Raw genomic sequence first — 18,760 nt, 5'->3', positions numbered from 1 at the left:
AAAAAATTTCGGGAGAAGCCGGCGAGGTGGTTCCGGGAGAAGCCGGCGAGGTGGTCGGAGATCGGGAGAATGCCGGCGACGAGAGGGAGAAGGGGGAACGGGGGGGTTTTGGGCGTTGGCGAGGTGTTTTGGAGGGGAAGAGCGGGGTGGGGGGGGGTTTGGGGGGTGTAGAGAGCAATTTAGGTGAGGGGGTGGGGAGGGTGGGGGGTAATTTAGGAATTTTTAATTTTTTAGGGGTGTCCTTAGCAAATGGGGGGGTGTAGAGAGTATTTAATTTTTTTTTAATTTTTGGGGGGTGTCCTGAGCAATAGGGGGGGTGTATATAGAACTACCCGAGAGAGAGAGAGAGAGAGAGAGAGAGAGAGAGCGCCCTTTCCTTTGTCGTTGTACCTTGGGTACACGATGAGGAAGGTGAGAGGAAGTAGGCGGCGGCGTGTCGCAGAGAGGTATTGATAAGGACTTATTATCTGCCGTTCGATCTGTACTCGAGGCGATCATGTCCGCCCGTTTATGGCGTCCGGATGCCGGGCAATAATTGCCGTGAATCGCGACGGAGGAGTGGACGACAGATGATGAATCAGCACAAGTATTTTTTAAGGTACACATGAACACCCGATTTTTCTCCGAGGGACGCGTTCCTTGGGCCCGAAGGTTCCGATTCTTTTCTTTAACCTGACGAACGGTTCCGACCGACAGGCCCAACGCGCACCATGTCCTTTCTACGAGCTGCAGATAAGATAACGCTAATACTCTGAGCCTTCTAAGTTCTAATTTACTTAATTAGAAAGCTATATATATATATATATATATATACATATACATATATATAACACACACACAAACACAAACACACATACATGATACATACATACATACATATAGTCTGATTTCCGGCTCCCAGGCTTTCCACCAGTTGAGAGAAGCAATGAGCCAAACGCGTGCAGTGAGGTAGATGGAAAAGTTCCTATCTTAGTTCCATGTTTATGACCAGCTACGTCAATCTACTTCGACTACTGACTGAGCCTGAGATGAGATCATTCTTGAATTACTTTCTTCAGTTTGATAGCCACCATTAGTCGCAGTTATTATATACATGTATATACATACATATGTGTGTGTATGCATGTATCTATAGGCATGTATGTGTGTGTATATATGTATACATGTATAAATACATGTATGTATGTATGTGTATATACCCCTCTCTCTCTCTCTCTCTCTCTCTCTCTCTCTCTCTCTCTCTATATATATATATATATATATACGTATATATATACATACATATGTACATGTATATATATATAGCTATGTCTACATATGTACATACACATATACATACATATATATACGTATGTTCATAAATACACACACACATATGTTATTGAGCAATGTTCTGTGCTTATAGCTGCGGGTCGTGGCGCATTAAAAAATCTAGCTAGAATGGATTGGATGGTGTTGGGGGATCTTGAGGTCAAGTTTGATTTGGCTTAACCCTTAACCTAATATGCTCAAGCTGTAGCTTCACATTTGATGTTTAAACGTTTGTTTGGTCGTTCATAACAGGGCATGTGAACACAGTATTTAATAAAAAATACCATGAGATGGTAGGTATTACGTCAAACCTTATCACTCGAGTGCATTACATTTGGTCAAGAGGGGTAAATGAGATAAAAGCATCAAGGGTTTCAAGAAAATTCTAGGAATTGTTAGATTACGGTAGGCTTGTAATTGGATCAATTTGGGGTCAAGACAAGTTTAACAAAACCCAATCAAACTTTTTGAAAGTTGCAATTTTAGACATAGACTCAACTCGCTAATCAATTAAATTGAGTTGGGTTTATTAAAAAAAAAAAGGTTCATCAAATCATTCAAGTTGGGTTAAGTCAATAACGATCAAATTTAAAGGTACCTGCTTTTCAAGCTGGTAAAATTCTTTGGGGGTTCTACCAAATGACCTGAAAATAGATCCTGCCGTAACCGAGGTTTGAGAGATATAGAAAAATAAAAATACACGTTCCAAAATTATATAGCCCATTATCCATGGACCACTTTCTTTTTTTAAAAAAAAAAACATGACCAAGTTCCAACCACAAATATGGGTGGATCTAGGTTCAGCTCCAATATGAGATAAAAATAAATAAATTAGTTATTCTGTGTGAAGAAGAAAAATTAATAATTACTTGAATAAGATCTAGAAAAACTGAAAAGAAAAAAGATGCTACGTGAACTTCAACTGCTAATATCATTGACAATAACACTTTTCAACTTTAATTGAACCTTCAACCTTCAACGAACAATTTAAAAGTTTGCATACCAAGATGTTATCTTTGAACTACAGGAAAGTAAATTGATTTTTCAATTTTTCAACAACAAACATAACCTTAACTAAATACTTCATTGAAGATAAAAATATTCATATAAAAATTTTAGTTAGATTATCTTAAAAGCTTACAACTTGATAGAGTTTTGTAGAAAAAGGGGTTCTAGCATGACAGCAAATTAATTTTTAGCAACTAACAAGAAAAATATTTCCAAACTTTCTGGGGAAAAAAAAAGATATCATTAGTGCACCTAGACTATAATAACATCCAAGGAGGAAGAGAGATATTTCTAAACCAAGAAGCAAAGATGAGATATAATGTAAATTTAATAACTTTGATAGATATCTTTAGAACTTGGATTTTAGCTAAATGATTCCCAATCTGAAGTCTTTAGCAGTTCATTTCAATTAGTAAACCAAAAGGTGGCAGAGGAATGAAAATTAGAGGCTTTAGAAATTTCAAAGTCATCTATTTTTAGGTTGAGTTAGATGGGACTCCGACAAATTGAGTCATCTGATGTTTAATCCATTTGAGACACCAAGTACACAAGTTGAACTGGACCTGGATCAAGTGGAAAAACAAATGACCAGACTCAACCCATGAATCTGAAACAATCAGCTTAGCTCACAAGTTGACCTGATCCATATGCAGCACTTGATATAGATTGAAAATACAAGTTCCAATTAAGTTTAGAATAATTATAAAAATAAAAATGAAAATTAGAAAAGGGATGTGTAAGATAATTTCGAGTACCAAGTTCAAATTATTTTGGAGATGCTTCAATTAAGGCAGAGGTTTATACATCCTTCTGTAAAGCACTCTTAATTGAGTTGTGGTAATGTTCAAAAAAAGATCAGCTTAAACTGCAGCAGGCATTGGCTCAAAATATCAAGCTAGACTAATTTTAATAACAAGAAACAATTTTTTTTGTTAAAAAAAGTAAAATATTGGAGCTCAACATGAGATTGACTAGCTTCACTTAAAATATTTAGATTTCAGAAAGCAAACAGGTCGCTCAACATAACTTTTAAAAGATACCACTTTGCAGTAGAAGACTCTTTGAGAGCATTCTTCTTCTTCTATCTTGGTTAACACAATACTGGATTCAGCAAAGTAACAATATGCAGAATACAAACTTCTCAACTCCGAGGGTTCCTTTTAACTGAATTATCCCATCAAGTCCGAGCAACCACGGTCAGTAACATCAGGCCTCAAAAAAGAATCAGCAGAGACATCAAAACATCATTACAGGGTAAACTACGCAATTGGTATTTACGTCACAGTAGAAACTAGGTGACATTTTGCAATTATCTGAAGCATTAAAAGCAAAGCTTATACCAAGAATGGGAGGCTACATCTCTTGCAACCAAATAGTCCACAAGGCACTAGTCATCACTCACAAGCTCATTACAGGCCTATTGATTCCAGTTGGTGTAACATGGCTGCTGATATCAGCTCCTAACAGATTAAAATTGTCAAAACACAAATACAAAATCATACCGCCACCTAAGCTTAGGGACCATTTTCGCCGACAATGCACCTAAAGGTTTCAACAGGCCTGCTAGGGCTTTAGTAGGACAGAATCCTCAAGTGTAGGCAAAGTACTGCTTCATAGCATTTTAACACTACTAAGGTGGTTTCTTCACAGTGAGATACCAAAAATAATGCTGCAAAGAAAAAAGGAATAGAAAAGAGAAAGGAGATAAACAAACAAGCACGCTTTTGTGTCTCATTTTCAAATTCTGTTAATTCTTCGTTTTCTTACTTTCTGATTATCATCTATAGGGATGTCTGCTTCTAATCGTAGGAATATCTAAACCCTACAGATATCATATCTGCAACTAAATCTACACATGGAAGAGCAATTTTTATAATTCTGAAACCAGTTCTTTGCAATTATTTACTACAGCATCTTTCACTCACTATTTATGAGGCATAAAATAATTAAATGTTTCTTTAACTTCATGAACCACAGATCCTTTTTGAAACATGATATTTTCCAAAAGAAAGTTGGTGCAAGTTGGGAAGAAAAATGTGTTTCACCAACAAGGGAGGAGGACGCTAGAACTTCCTTATAGCCCAGTAAACCCTTCATCTACGAGGATAATTACAGAAACAAGATCTTGAGGTGAATTTATATAATTGAATAATATCCTTATTGCCGCCAAAGACAACAGCATTGAGTGCCTCACTTTCTAAAGATTTGTTTGAAAATCACCAATTCGACTTGAATATCAAAAACCAGAAACCCTCTCTTAAGTTGTCCTCAATGCTCCGTTCTGAGCAGGAAAATGAAACATTCTTGAAAAATCTTGACATATCCATTGAAACATTAGAAACATGGATATAAGAATGGCATAGTTTTACTTAGATAGGATAAGAAAAGTGATACCCAGGATGCCCGAGCAATTGCTAAAGGGGTTGACAGTAATACCTGAGTTGATGGAGGTCAATGAGAAAGTGCTCAAGTGACAGTTCCCCCCTTTCTATATTTGAAAACCAAAGATTAGATGGCACCTTCCCGACCACAGCCAGCAATATACATCTCTCACAGTCCTGGAACTTTATCCTTGAGTGGAATAACATAATACTTGATAGCTTATTTTCTTTGTTGTGCAGTCCACTCGACTTTAATATCGTCATAACATGATACCAAGGAAGGCCCCAGTTGGCATTGCTATAGATAGTAGAGGTTGGGACGGTTAAGCTTTTGCTAGTAAAGCCTCAACAAGTTGGGAGATAATCCTTTTTTCCTTTTTCTTTTTGCTATCCACTAACATCTCCAAGAATGAAGCTCTGTCAATCCGATCCTTGAACTAACCTCACCTTCTCATATCTATCTATTTTAAGATTAACTTGATTAGGATACGTCTCTATATTGTAGCAGACAAGATCCCGATCATGGATTGCGATACTGCTCCAAACCAATGGGTAATCGGGTCCCCCTATCATTGCGGTAGAGAGGCCAGCTCAATTAACATCCCTCCTCGGTTCAATTAAAATCCGTCCGCCGGCTCAATTTCCTTATTCAGCTCATCTGAGAGCGGTATGTCCCTCCCTGTCCCTCTCTCTCTCTTGGGTTAGGGCCCTCCCCCGCCCCCCCCCCCTCTCTCTCTCTCTCTCTCTCTCTCTCTCTCTCTCGGGTTAGGGTTGGGTTTTCCCATCTCTCCCCCTCCTCACTCCCTCTTCCCCTCCCTTCCTTTCTCTCTCTCTTCCTCTCTCCTATTCTCCCTCTCCCACCCTCCGGCTCTTCCTATTTCAGTAGCACCAAAATGACACAGTACCAACCCATACCACGCCGAGCCGGACATCGGCCGATATGCCCTCAAGTACCAGTTCGGCAAATCATGATCTAGAATATAGCAAAAATAAATTGGATGCCACGATGTAGGAGTCTGGTTTTGCAAGAATCCATCTCAAAAGAGGATATGAAACATGACACTCATATCTCAAACTTAAATGTAACTATTACAAATACTATAAAACAAAAGAATCTCTGTACAACTAATTATAAAATGATAAGTAGCTAGAAAACAAACAAATAATTTGCAAAATCATCTTCTAAAAAGAGTTCAACTTTTTCCAAGAGGGAAAGAAAGACTCAGAAAGCTAAACAAGTTGGTCAAGTTAGTTGATTTCTCTTTGACACAATAATGAAAAGGTAAATAAATTAGAACCGAGTCACACAAGCTTGTAAATTATTATAGTTCCTCAAAGTCGGCCTTTATCAAGTCATAAAAACAAGATTTTATCCATATTATACATTCATCACCAGAAGTGTGATCCTTGACATTAGCTATATAAATTCCAGAGCAAGCATTTGCTTGAGTTGATTTAGTATTAGCATATACGGTATATGATTCAATGTCCTTGTGTTTCCATCTAAGAAAAAAATTATGAGTACAATTGGTCTAACCAAGCACATCATGAATACAAATATGTGGCCTACAAGTTTGGTGTATGACTAATGATGAATAATAGCAAAACTTGATGCAGGAATCAATTATGATACACATTACAATTGAAGCAGACGCTGCCATAAGATGCTTTTTGATAGCCCAACTTGTCTCAAGTTTCATTTGTAGTCCAGGATATAGTAATACACTTTATATTCAGAACTATAGATAGCTAAACCATAACTAACAACCTAATCCTGTTTATATTAATCCTACATGATGGCCGAGTCACATAAATACCAAAAAAAAAATCAGTTATGATGAATATTTATTATTAGTTCAATTATAGACTTCATCATTGCTTACTAAATTTTAGAAGAAACTAGGACAAAACAACAAAAAACATCAACTCGCAAAAGTAAAACACAAACTTTTACAAATGATGCTAGGGAAAATAATCGACTCTCTCTTGATGATGGAGAGATAACTCTTCAGTATATTTATTCTTGCATTCAGATTATTGCTTGGCCTGGTACAATAGAATTTCAGATGACCCCACAAATATTCATGGAAGAATTATCGGTATAAAGAGATCAAAACATATAACGGAAACATCTGTTTGGATGTATTTCAATTTGTTATATTTTGGGACACCACCTATACTCTCAAATATGGAACTTTCAATTTTGTACAGTAGGTGTTTGGGTATGTTTTGAAATCTCAGAAAATCACTCATGGAAAAAAAAGTCCTATTCTTGAGTAAAGTTTTTCAAGTACACAATTATACCCTGATGTTCAAAATATGATTTTGCCTTCATTATCAAAACATGTTTCGTCAAGAAACAAATACCCCACGTTCTATTAAATCCCAATCATTGATTTCAAAACTGCAATATTTTGGATACTTAAGAAATCATGATTTTGCATATAAAAGCCTCAGAAATCAGTCAGCAGCTCCAAAAGTTCTTACAGACATACAGTAAACTACTATAAATTCACAAGTGCAAAATGGTCAAATAATTCTTCATCAAGTATGCATGCACAAAGATAGCAATGAAGAATAAAAAGACTCATGTAACATAAGTGGCTACAGGAGTGAAGAAGAAAACCTAAGTTCTCATAAGGGCACCAAACCTAGATTGGGCATCACCTGTAATGGCTGGTAATACACATCTCCAGAAGTCTGGAACTTTCTCATGGAACTTTCTCCTTGAACACCTCTGAACAACTCATGATCGAGATCGGCTTAAGATCTCTGCTAGGCAATTCTTCTTGGCTTCAACATCTGCATGAGCTGATGTCAAGGAGTCAACCTCTTTCCCAAGCTATACATCAGAAATTCAATATTGTCCAAAATACTTATTTTGTGGTCTAGGTTTTCATTGAAGCAATAATAAAAACACCTACATATGATGTAATTTGATGGGATCGGAGTATGATTCTAATGGTGAACAACAGCAAACTCAAATGCAGAAATCTATGAGATATTTTCAATTACCAAAGAAAGATGCATCAAGCTCTGTGGTAAGATACTTGTCAACAATTCAACCTGTCCAGAGTTTCATCCATAACTAGCAAACAGCTAATAAACAGCAATAAGATTCAGTAAGCAAGAATCCACTCTGTTGCATCAGAAATAAACAGAAATAAACACAACCATGGATCCATATGCATAAATCCTTCAGTTCACAATTATGACTAAAATGATTCAAGTTCAATTGTTGACCTCACATTGCCTGTCAGATTCATGAATAACATAATGCACCACAACTCTACCTACATTCTGGAAGAATGATTTGAGATTTTAAGTTCTCTTTTCAAAAATTATTTATCGTATTAAACTTGCAAAACAATAAACAATTACCAGAAATTGTATCAAACTGCTTACAGGTTCAGACACATTCTTCATGTTCAAAGAGTGAAGAAGTGATACCTAAGAACATGATAGGAGGAAAACGTCAAGCTGCCTGTTTTATGGTACAGAACTACAGAGCATTTCTCCCTTCAAAACTCGCAGCATACAATTCACTGAGATCTGGGAACTTATCTATGTGTCGGAGGACATAATAGTGCAAGAACTTCTTCTCTGAACACACCATGGCCGTGTACACATCATATGCTCCACCATGGAACTCTTTTGACTTCAGAGCCTCCAAGTATCGATTTCTTGGAATCAGCCTCTTTGCCAAGCTCAGTGTCAGAAGCACCGGGTGGCGTGCAACATAGGATGGGGCACAAGCTGACTCCCGCACCAAGAAATTCATCTTCTCCCGCATACTGCTCACGGAACCTGTCAAGAAAGCAGGAGCCTTTCGGAATGCAGCAAGGAACTCAGCCTCTGACCAACCAAAGCCCCTCAAGACCTCCAATTTGGCATCGAACTTCTCCTGGCTGACAAGGAACAGAACCCAGAGAGCCCAGTGGAACATCGTTGAGCCTGGGAGAACTCCCAACCCCTCGGCACGATCAATCAATGCCCTTAATGCATCATGCTTCTGGAGGATGAACCTCGGATGCTTCTTCAAGACCAGCGTGATCCTCTGGTCTGAGATGCCGCAGTCCTTCAACACCGAGAGGTTGGGCTGGATTGTCTTCTCGATGCTGCGTCCGAGAAGCCACTGATTTCCTTTGAGGAATTTCTTCAAATGCTCGTCAGAACCAAGAAGGTCTCTCCAGAACTGGATCTTAGAGACGACATGGTGGAGGCTGTGGTTGATGACGACGGGGTTCGAGAGAACAATGTGGGTCAGGGCGGGGCCGGTGAAGCCGAGGTCATGCAAAGCTCGGAACTTTGGGGCAAGAGTTTTCTCCACGTCGAAGGCGAGCCATCTGGGGTACCAAGATATGAGCTTTTTGAGGTGGGAGTCATCAAAACCGTGTTTTTTGAAGAAATTCAAAACAGAATCGGGTTGTTGACGGGATTTGATGCGGCGGAGAGGTTTCGAGGCTTCCGCTGCCTTCTCCGGTGAGAGGCCACAGGAGGCGACAAGGTAATCGGCCATGAAATGAGGCTCGGCAGATAGATTTCCTGCAGAGGCGGCGACGGCGGTGGTGAACGTGGAGAGGAATTGGACCGCTCCGACGAGGTAGGGGCGATAGAAGGAGGGAATGGTGAGGGAGGAGGTGAGCTTCAGCATCCTTCCGTATCTCACCTTTGGAGGCGAAGCAGGTAAAAATGGAGGAAGTGGTGACGGCACGTTAGATCTCGAGGCGCACCAAGTAACCCACTCGGTGCCACCCAAAATAGATACTTCGCCCTGGGCCGGCGCCCAACCCACCTATGTTCTCCTAGACCTAACCAATGACCGTTATCGAATCACCTTCAAGCAGTACAATCCTACCCTACAATACCCGCTGAGTATAATTAGAGCCAGCCTACGCCAGTCCTCAGCTCAGCCTTCAAGACCGAGATGTCAAAGATCAAGCAATCCTCTACCATAATCACCATGAACTCTGGACTGAGTAGTGCCGGCCTATACTTCAGGCCGAAACCCTAACTATATATTTGAATTGTTGTGTGTGTGTGTGTTTTATCTTTTTCTTTTTCTTTTTATTTTACCTTCTTCAATTATTGAAGGTACATGAAAGAGAAGGCTCTACCCTCCTCAGAATTCAAAAAAAATAAAAATAAAAAATAAAAAAACCAAATATATTACACCATAAATTTTAAATTAACTGGGCCTTTCTTCACTTATCTCACCGAGCCAACTTGAGTACCAGAAACCAGAAATCCTCTCTTAAGTTGTCTTCAGCGTTCCTTTCTGAGCAGGAAAAAGAAATACTCTTGAAAATTCTTGTCATATACATTGAAACATTAGAAACTTGGATATAAGAATGGCATAGTCCTACTCAGATAGGATCAGAAAAGTGATGCCCAGGCAATTGCTAAAGGGGTTGACAGTCGTACCTGAGACGATGGAGGTCAATGAGAGAGAGCAGGTGATAGTTTTCTGTCTTCTATACCTGAAAACCAAAGATTTGATGGCATCTCCTTGGAACTTTGTCCTTGTGTGGGGTAACATACCTCTCCTTAACCAAAGATTTGATGGCATCTCTTGACTTCAATATCTTCATGACATAGATGCCAAGGAAGGCTCCATTTGGCATTGTTGTAGGTAGTGGACTTTTGTCTATAGAGCTCTACAGAATACGGCTTTCGCTAATAAAGCTTGGAACGCGCCTTGTATTCTAAGATCGATTTGATTAGGATCCAAGTCTCTGAATTGCAGCAGACAAGGTCCAGATTATAGCAAAAACAAATTGGATGCCACAGTGTAGGAGTCCGGATTTGCAAGAATCCATCTCAAAAAAGGATCTAATATATCATACTCATTTCTCAAATTTATACTGGAATTATACCAAATACACACACACATACTATAAAACAAATAAATCTCTGCTAGAAAACAAATAATTTGCAAAATCATCTTCTAAGAAGACCTCAACATTTTCCAAGAGGGAAAGAAAGACTCAGAAAGCTAAACAAGTTAGTCGAGTTAGTTGATTTCTCTTTGATACAATAATTAATGCAAATGTAAATAAATTAGAACCGAGTCACACTAGCTTATAAACTATTTTAGTTCCTCAGAGTTGGACTTTATCAAATCATAAAAACAAGATTTTATCCATGTTATACATTCATCGCCAGAAATCTGATCCTTGACATTAGCTATATAATATTCCAAAGGAAGCATTTGCTTGACTTGATTTGGTATTAGCATACAGTGTATATTACTTGATGTCCTAGAGTTTCCATCTGCAAAAAGAATTATGAGTACAGTTGGTCTGCCCAAAGACATTGCAAATACAAATAATAGGCCTACGCAAGTTCGGTGAATGATTAATGATGCATAACAGCAAATCTCGGTGCAGGAATCAATTGTGACAACCTAATCCTGCTTATATTATATACTACATGATGGTCTAGTTACATAAATACAAAAAAAAAATCAGTTATGATGAATATTTAATATTATTTCAACTATAGACTTGGTCATTCCTTATTAAATTCAAGAACAAACTAGGAAAAAATAACAAAAAACATCAACTTGAAAACGTATAACACAAACTTCTACAAATAATGCTAGGGAAAACAATCAACTCTATCTTGATGTTGGAGAGATGACTCTTCAGTATATGTATTTTTGCATGCAGATTATTGCTTGGCCTGGTAAAATAGAATCTCAGATGACCCCACAAATATTCATGGAAGAGTTACAAGTATAAAAAATTTAAAACATATAATGGAAACCTTGTTTGGATGTATTCCAAAACTGTGATATTTTTGTGACACCACCTTTTCTCTCAAATATGGAGCTTTTGATTTTGTACAGTAGGTGTTTGGGTATGTTTTGAAATCTCAGAAAATCACTCATGAAAAGAAAGGCCTATTCTTTAGTAGAGTTTTTCAAGTACACAATTATGCCCTGATGCTCAAAATATGATTTGGCCTTCATTCCCAAAACATGTCTCTTAAAGAAACAAATACCTACTTTCTATTAAAACACAATCATTAATTTCAAAACTAAAATATTATGGATACTTAAGAAATTATGATTTTCCACGTAAAAGCCTCAAAAATCAGTCAATAGAAACAAAGTTTCTTGCAGCAATGTAAACTACTCTAAATTCACAACTGCAAAATAGTCATTGATTCTTCATCAGGTATGCATGCACACAGATAGCAATGAAGAATAAAAACAATAATAATTCTCATATAACATAAGTTGCTCAAGGAGAGAAGAGTAACACCTGAGTTCTCATGAGAGGGCTCAGAACCTAGGAGTGTGCAAAAAACCGGCTGAACTGCAAACCTGATCCAAATCGGTCCTTCCAATCCAGTTTTATTTGTTTTTTTTTTCTAAATCTGGTTTGGTATCGGTTTGAGAAAGGCTTGAACCAGAAAAATCCAATTTGTTTTTGGTTAAGAGTTTTTAGAAAACCAAATCAATCCAAACTAACACGACCCCATAAATATACAAGTATATATTTCAATTTTTATTTTTTTATTTATATTTCTTCTATATATAAAATAAAATTTTTATGTTTGGATTAGCCTAGCCCATTGAACATCAACCCTATATAAAATGATATTTTTATGTTTAGATTTAGCCAGCCCATTTAACCAAACCACTGAACATTAACTTGATAAACCAAACTAAACCAAACCAAATTTCTAGGTCGGTTTCAAGTAGTTTTGTAGATGGTCGTTTGGTTTCAGTTTCAATTTTAGGAAACCAATTTAAATCGATTTGGTTTCAGTATATCGACCAATGCATGCCCCTATCAAAACCTAGACTAGGCATCACCTGTCATGGTCAGTAATCCACATCTCCAGAAGCTTGGAACTTTCTCCTTGTTCCGGACAACAAACTTCTCCTCGAGCACCTTCTCCAAACAACTCATGATCAAGATAGCTTAAGCTCTCTGCTAGGCAACTCTCTTGGCTTCAACATCTGCATGACCTGACGCCAAGGAAACAACCTCTTCTCCTAGCTATACATCAGAAACTCAATATTGTCCAAAATACTTATTTTGTGGTCTAGGTTTTTATTGAAGCAATAGTAAAAACACCTACATATGATGTAATTTAGGGATCTGCATATGATTCTAATAGTGAACAATAGCAATTTCAAATGCAGAAATCTATGAGATAGTTTCAATTACCAAAGCAGGATGTGTCAAGCTCTGTAGTAAGATACCTGCCGACAATTCAACCCGTCTCGAGTTTCATCCACAACTAGCAAACAGCTAATGATAAGATTCCGTAAGCAGGAACCCACTCTCTTGCATCAGAAATAAACACAACCATGGATTCATATGCAAAAACTCTTCTGTTCACAATTATGACTAAAATGATTCAAGTTCAATTGTAGGCCTCGCATTGCTTGTTAGATTCATGAATAACATAGTGTTCCACAAACAACTGACTGTACCTATATCCTGGGAGATTAATTTGAGATTTTATTTTTTCTTTTCAAGAGTCACACATTGTATTATACCTGCAAATGAATAAACAATTACTAGAAATTGTATCAATCCACTTACAGGTTCATATGCATTGTTCATGTTCAAAGAGTAAAGAAGTGATACCTAAGAACATGATAGGAGGAAAACGTGAAGCTGCCCATTTTATTGTACAGAACTACAGAGCATTTCTCCCTTCAAGACTCACAGCATACAATTCATTGAGCTCTGGGAACTTATTTACATGTCGGAGGACATAATGCTGCAAGAACCTCTTCTCTGCAGACACCATGGCCGTGTACACATCATATTCTCCACCATGCAACTCTTTTGACTTCAAAGCCTCCAAGTATCGATTTCTTGGAACCAGCCTCTTTGCCAAGCTCAGCGTCAGAAGCACTGGGTGGCGTGCAACATAGGACGGGGCACAGCCTGCCTGCTGCACCAAGAAATCCATCTTCTCCCGCATCGTGCTCACTGAACCTGTCAAGAAACCAGGGGCCTTCCGGAAAGCAGCAAGGAACTCGGCCTCTGACCAACCAAAGCCTCTCATGGCCTCCAATTTGGCATTGAACTTCTCCTGGCCGACCTTGTACAGAACCCAGAGAGCCCAGTGGAACATCGTCGAGCCCGGTAGAACTCCCAACCCCTTGGCACGATCAATCAACGCCCTCAATGCATCAGGCTTTTGGAGGATGAACTTCGGATGCTTCTTCAAGACCAGCGTGATCCTCTGGTCTGAGATGCCGCAGTCTTTCAACACCGAGAGGTTGGGCTGGATCGTCTTCTCGACGCTGTGGCCGAGAAGCCACTGATTTCCCTTGAGGAATTTCTTCAAATGTTCATCAGAACCAAGAAGGTCTCTCCACACCTGGATCTTAGAGACGATGCGGTGGAGGTTATGGTTGATGACGACGGGGTTCGACATAACGATGTGGGTCAGGTCGGGGCCGGTGAAGCCGAGGTCATGCAAAGCACGGAACTTTGGGGCAAGGGTGTCCTCCACGTTGAAGGCGAGCCATCTGGGGTTCCAAGATACAAGCTTTTTGAGGTGGGAGTCATCAAAACCGTGTTTTTTGAAGAAATCCAAAACGGAGTCGGGTTGTTGACGGGATTTGATGCGGCGGAGGCTCTTCGAGGCTTCCACCGCCTTCTCCAGGGAGAGGCCACAGGAGGCGACGAGGTAGTCGGCCATGAAATGAGGCTCGGCAGATAGCCTTCCGGCAGCGGCTGCGACGGTGGTTGTGAAGGTGGAGGGGAAGTGGACGGCTCCGACGAGGTAGGGGAGATAGAAGGAGGGGATGAAGAGGGAGGAGGAGAGCTTCGGCATCGTCCTGTACTTCACCTTTGGAGGCGAAGCAGGTAAAAATGGAGGAGGTGGCAGCCGCGCCTTACCAGCTTATACCTCCCGCTGAACCCTAACCATATATTTGAGTTTTTTTTTTTTTAAATACTGATCTCTCTCTCTCTCTCTCTCTCTCTCTCCACCTCTCGAGGGTTTAGGGAAGAAAAAGTTCTGCCCTTTCCCAAAATTTAGTAAAAATTTGAAAAAAGTTATACAAAAATCAAAATGTCATGAATTCTATATTAATTAAACTCTTGTTCTCTAATCCCACTGTAGAAAAATATATATCTTCTCTAAAATTCTACTTAAATAAAAAAAATAATTCACCTTCCTTGGTTAGATGTTTCACATATCCATTTTTTTTATACAACTAAACTTCCATTACCAAAAAAAATCATAGATTAAAATAAAATATTTTATATAAAAAATTTTATGATTCTTATATCAATATCTGAGTGATTGTCGAATCAATAATGTATGTGTCAAGACAGTGCATTAGACAATTGCACAGAAGAGAATCTGGAAAGATGGTAGCTTAACAGTTGGTTGATTATGCGAATGTAGGTCTACGTTGCTAAAATCTATTATTTGTTTGCAAATTTTAGGATATTCGCTATCAAATTTTACAATGAGATGTTGAAGATTTGTAATTGTACTTTAACAATCTTTACTTTAAAGAGAAAGGTATTTTTGATGAATTACAAAGCAACTACTTATAAAGTTAGCAAAGACCTTTCAGTAGGAACTGCAATTTCCAGCTTAGATCTGTAGGAAGTTTTCTGCATCAGCATAACTTCTATTTGAGCCTTTATTCGCTTACTCAGCAGGAACTTCTTGTCATCCTGTGCAATTTCAAGTTGTAGCAAAACATATATTTGATGAGGCCAGCACCGCAAAATGCACTATGCTTCTTAGCGAAAGGAAAATGATAATGTAGCGAACCAGAATATCTAATATTAACATCTTGCACTCTGCTACTAAATAGTTCTGCAGAAGTAGTATGTACAAATGAATTTTCCTTGTGATACGTGGCCTGCTTTATCCTTCTTTTTATTGGTAAATTGTCTTTGTTTCCTGAAAGACTCAAACCATTTAGTAATTGTATATTTCATGTGATGTAAGTGAATCGATGTAAACAAGCTTGCAAACAGCAAATAAAGCTATTGCTTGTCTTAATTGGTTAGAAACAAGTCTGAAATTGATCTTTAAAGTCTGGAATTCACGTCGAATTAATTTATTCCATGTAGTGTTTCATTGAAGCACTATTGTTTGAAAAGGAAGGGGTGCTGCATTAGCTGTTTTTATTTTTACATTTGTTTTACTAGGAGAAGGTGTTTAAGTGCCATCAGCATTCATTAATTGTGTTAGCTGGTCAGTTTGCTGGTCATCCCTGATCCCTGCATATCACCAAGACGAAAACCAAGTGCAAAGCATCAGTAGAAGCAAATTTTGGCAATTCTGTACCTGTTTCAACACTAACCAGGTATCCTCTGGAAAGAAGGATATTCAAATTCAGCATATATATGAGAAATTTTTTTGGATGTGAGATGAAATTAATGCAGGAGGATCCATTCTACATGGCAAAAACCTCTGAAGCAAGTAATCGCTACTCCATTTCGGAGGATAACTTTTAGAATGATGTTGAACTTGTCAGATTACTTCAGTTAATAGTCGCTTGAGCATGAACTCCATGGTTTATGCAGTTAAGAATTTCGATGAAGCCATTCAACTACCGACAAGCTATTTTGTGGTTATGGGTAGACCTAATGGAATGGAAATATGTAATTACCACGTCAAACATATTCATCTAAATTTAAGAATAAATTTGACCCATTATTTTTTGTGTATTATATTCCATAGTTGTATTAAAACAAAGTTTTGAATTATTTGCCCAGGTTGTTGATAAACTGCTGACACAGTTAAATTCTCCATGCTTGATGGTGAGAGACTCCAGAACTCTACTCAAGTGGGCAGTTAACATGTAATTTTTAGGGCATCTTTTCTCTTTCTCCAGTCCCCCAATTACCAGGCATTCTGAAGCAGAATCATCAGAAGGTTCTAATGCACACTATAAGAATTAGAATCACCAAGCTTGCCCATGCTTGTCAATGTTATTCCTAGAAATACATTTCTAGAAGCAATCGACAGCCTTAGCCTTTTTGACCATGCTGTTAGATAATAATGCAGTTTGCACATTTTATGCTTTAAATATTTGCTACTCTGTCAGCTTCATTGTGGAACTTTCAGTTGATGTTGGGGATGTGCCTCTTCCTGAAAATTCACCAAACCTAGCATTGGTCATGGCTGTTGTGAACAGGGGATTGCCCTGGTGGTCGCACCCGTCAGCTTAGCAACCTGGGGTCATGGGTTCGTATCCTTGGTGGTGTACCTCTAGTATTTGGAACAGGTTAATTATAACTTAGGATGGTTTTCTCCTCTCCTCCCAAAGCAAACATTTCTGATGACTTTGAAAAATAAAACCTCAAGTTTCTCCACTGTTCTTGTGATTCTGATGACTGTTTCCTCAGTAGTTAATGGTGTTCCAACTTAGAGGAGTCTAGTACAAAGTATGCATTTTGTTGTTTTTAGAGTTTGTTAGAAGTCCAGTATGGAGTGTAATAACATTCTATATTCTGATCCTCTACAAATCTAATAAGAAAATGATCTCCAGATTGTTTCTATATCTGTTGAAAAAACTGCTTAGGAAATTGTTTTATTTGAAGTCACAGATCAAAGAAATGACAAAGAACCATACTGCATTGCATAACCGAGGTCAGGCAGTGTTGAAGTAGAAGAGAGCTTGGATGATCCACTCATATGGGTGATTTCCACTCACTTCTAAAGGGACATTCACATCGTCATTCACTGTTTGTTGGAGTGTAGATAAAACTTAATGATGATTGGAAAGTAGAGAACTGGTGGTTGTCGGAAAATTCTGCATTGGAGCCTACTTAGTAGATAGTCCCCTTCTCCCCTAGCTTGGCTGCTTGGTTAGAGCCCTCGAAGGAGGTAGAACTCGAGATAACCTGCTTGGAGTGTTGGATCTCGCATGGCCCATAGGTCCTCAACCACCAAAACTTTCAAACCATTAGGAACTTGCGATCGCAAAGGACTCTTTGGAGTTACTTTCAGAGGCATTTGGCATGGGATGATCATTTTAAGATTAAAGATGATGTGAGTAAAAGTAATGAGATCATCATATTTAGTTACACAGCAGTGATCCTAAATTACCTCTACTCTTCAAATCACTGTCCAACCTAATGATAGAATATCTGTCCTTAAGGTTGGATATCCAACATCATCATAAAATAGTAATCTTGGCTTAAAAATTGAGAACGAAAATGCCTCTGAGTCCAGCGAGAAAAATTGGTGTATTAATATATCATTAATTTATTATATTAATATTATATATATTATATTGATATTACATATATAATATTATAATATATTGTTAATCATATTATTGTCATATTATCATTAAATTATATTTTAAAATTATAATAAAAATATATTATTGTAATTTATATTTATATTATAAAATTATTTGATATGGTACTTCTATTTGCCTTTTTTTTAATCAAAATAAATATTGATATTAAAATAATAATATATTATTAGTATGAACAAAAATATTAATTCTATAATAACAATTATTATATATTTATAGGATTAATAATTTATTATCATATTTTTATATGATTAATAGATACATTTTGATGGAATATATTAGGAGTAGTTTTAGTACTATATGGTCGGTGATCCTTGAATCTGTTATGGATATCTAGGGATATTTAATCACTATAATATAGCATACAAAATGCATTGATCTAGATGATTTTGGTGATTCTATTTGGATCATCAAACACCATCTTAGGTGGATATCAATGCAATAGTTTGAACTTGATACGTTCGCCATTATTGTATGCATTTTAAAGATCAACCGATGAATGAGTCAAATGTTATTTTGAATTTATCAGTTTTCTAACTGTGGAATTAATATATTTGGAGAGCAGATTCTGGCACAAATATAAAATTGCTCTTTTATAATCTATATAGGTTTGAAATAAGGAAAGTATCTCATCTAACTCTACGTGGTGGCTGGAGTGCGTAGTGGGATTTTCTTTTTAATTTTATTGAGTATATTTAGATCATAAATGCTTTGAAACCAAGTTACTTGGGTTACTCCAGTGGCCAGGCTTTCCTAGGGTCAAAGTTTTTATTTTTATTTTTTT

At 37.7% G+C, this 18,760-nt stretch overlaps 2 protein-coding genes across 3 annotated transcripts; both read right to left on the bottom strand.

Moving 5' to 3' along the window:
* Positions 1-3,281: 3,281 nt before the first annotated feature.
* Positions 3,282-9,482, bottom strand: LOC103721197 (transcription termination factor MTERF8, chloroplastic-like). Of its 2 annotated transcripts, none has more exons than XM_089924405.1 (2): positions 8,151-9,482; positions 3,282-7,511 (listed from the first exon to the last, which is right to left on the bottom strand). In XM_089924405.1, exon 1 carries the CDS (start codon positions 9,352-9,354, stop codon positions 8,203-8,205), a length of 1,152 nt encoding a protein of 383 aa, XP_089780531.1. In that variant the 5' UTR covers positions 9,355-9,482; the 3' UTR covers positions 3,282-7,511; positions 8,151-8,202. The 2 variants fall into 2 exon arrangements, with proteins under 2 accessions (XP_089780531.1, XP_089780530.1); XM_089924404.1 differs by having other exon boundaries at positions 7,368-7,502; positions 8,151-9,464.
* A 3,569-nt stretch (positions 9,483-13,051) lies between these two features.
* On the bottom strand, positions 13,052-14,656 carry LOC103721198 (transcription termination factor MTERF8, chloroplastic-like). Its single transcript, XM_008811300.6, has one exon. It carries the CDS (start codon positions 14,511-14,513, stop codon positions 13,362-13,364), a length of 1,152 nt encoding a protein of 383 aa, XP_008809522.4. The 5' UTR covers positions 14,514-14,656; the 3' UTR covers positions 13,052-13,361.
* Between the last annotated feature and the right edge of the window lie 4,104 nt (positions 14,657-18,760).

Source organism: Phoenix dactylifera, chromosome 7 (assembly GCF_051530095.1).
Source record: "Phoenix dactylifera cultivar Ajwa chromosome 7, Ajwa_hap1_PhDact_Kaust_v1.1, whole genome shotgun sequence".
Classification (NCBI taxonomy): Eukaryota; Viridiplantae; Streptophyta; class Magnoliopsida; order Arecales; family Arecaceae; genus Phoenix; species Phoenix dactylifera.
This window is presented reverse-complemented; position numbering and strand designations above follow the sequence as displayed.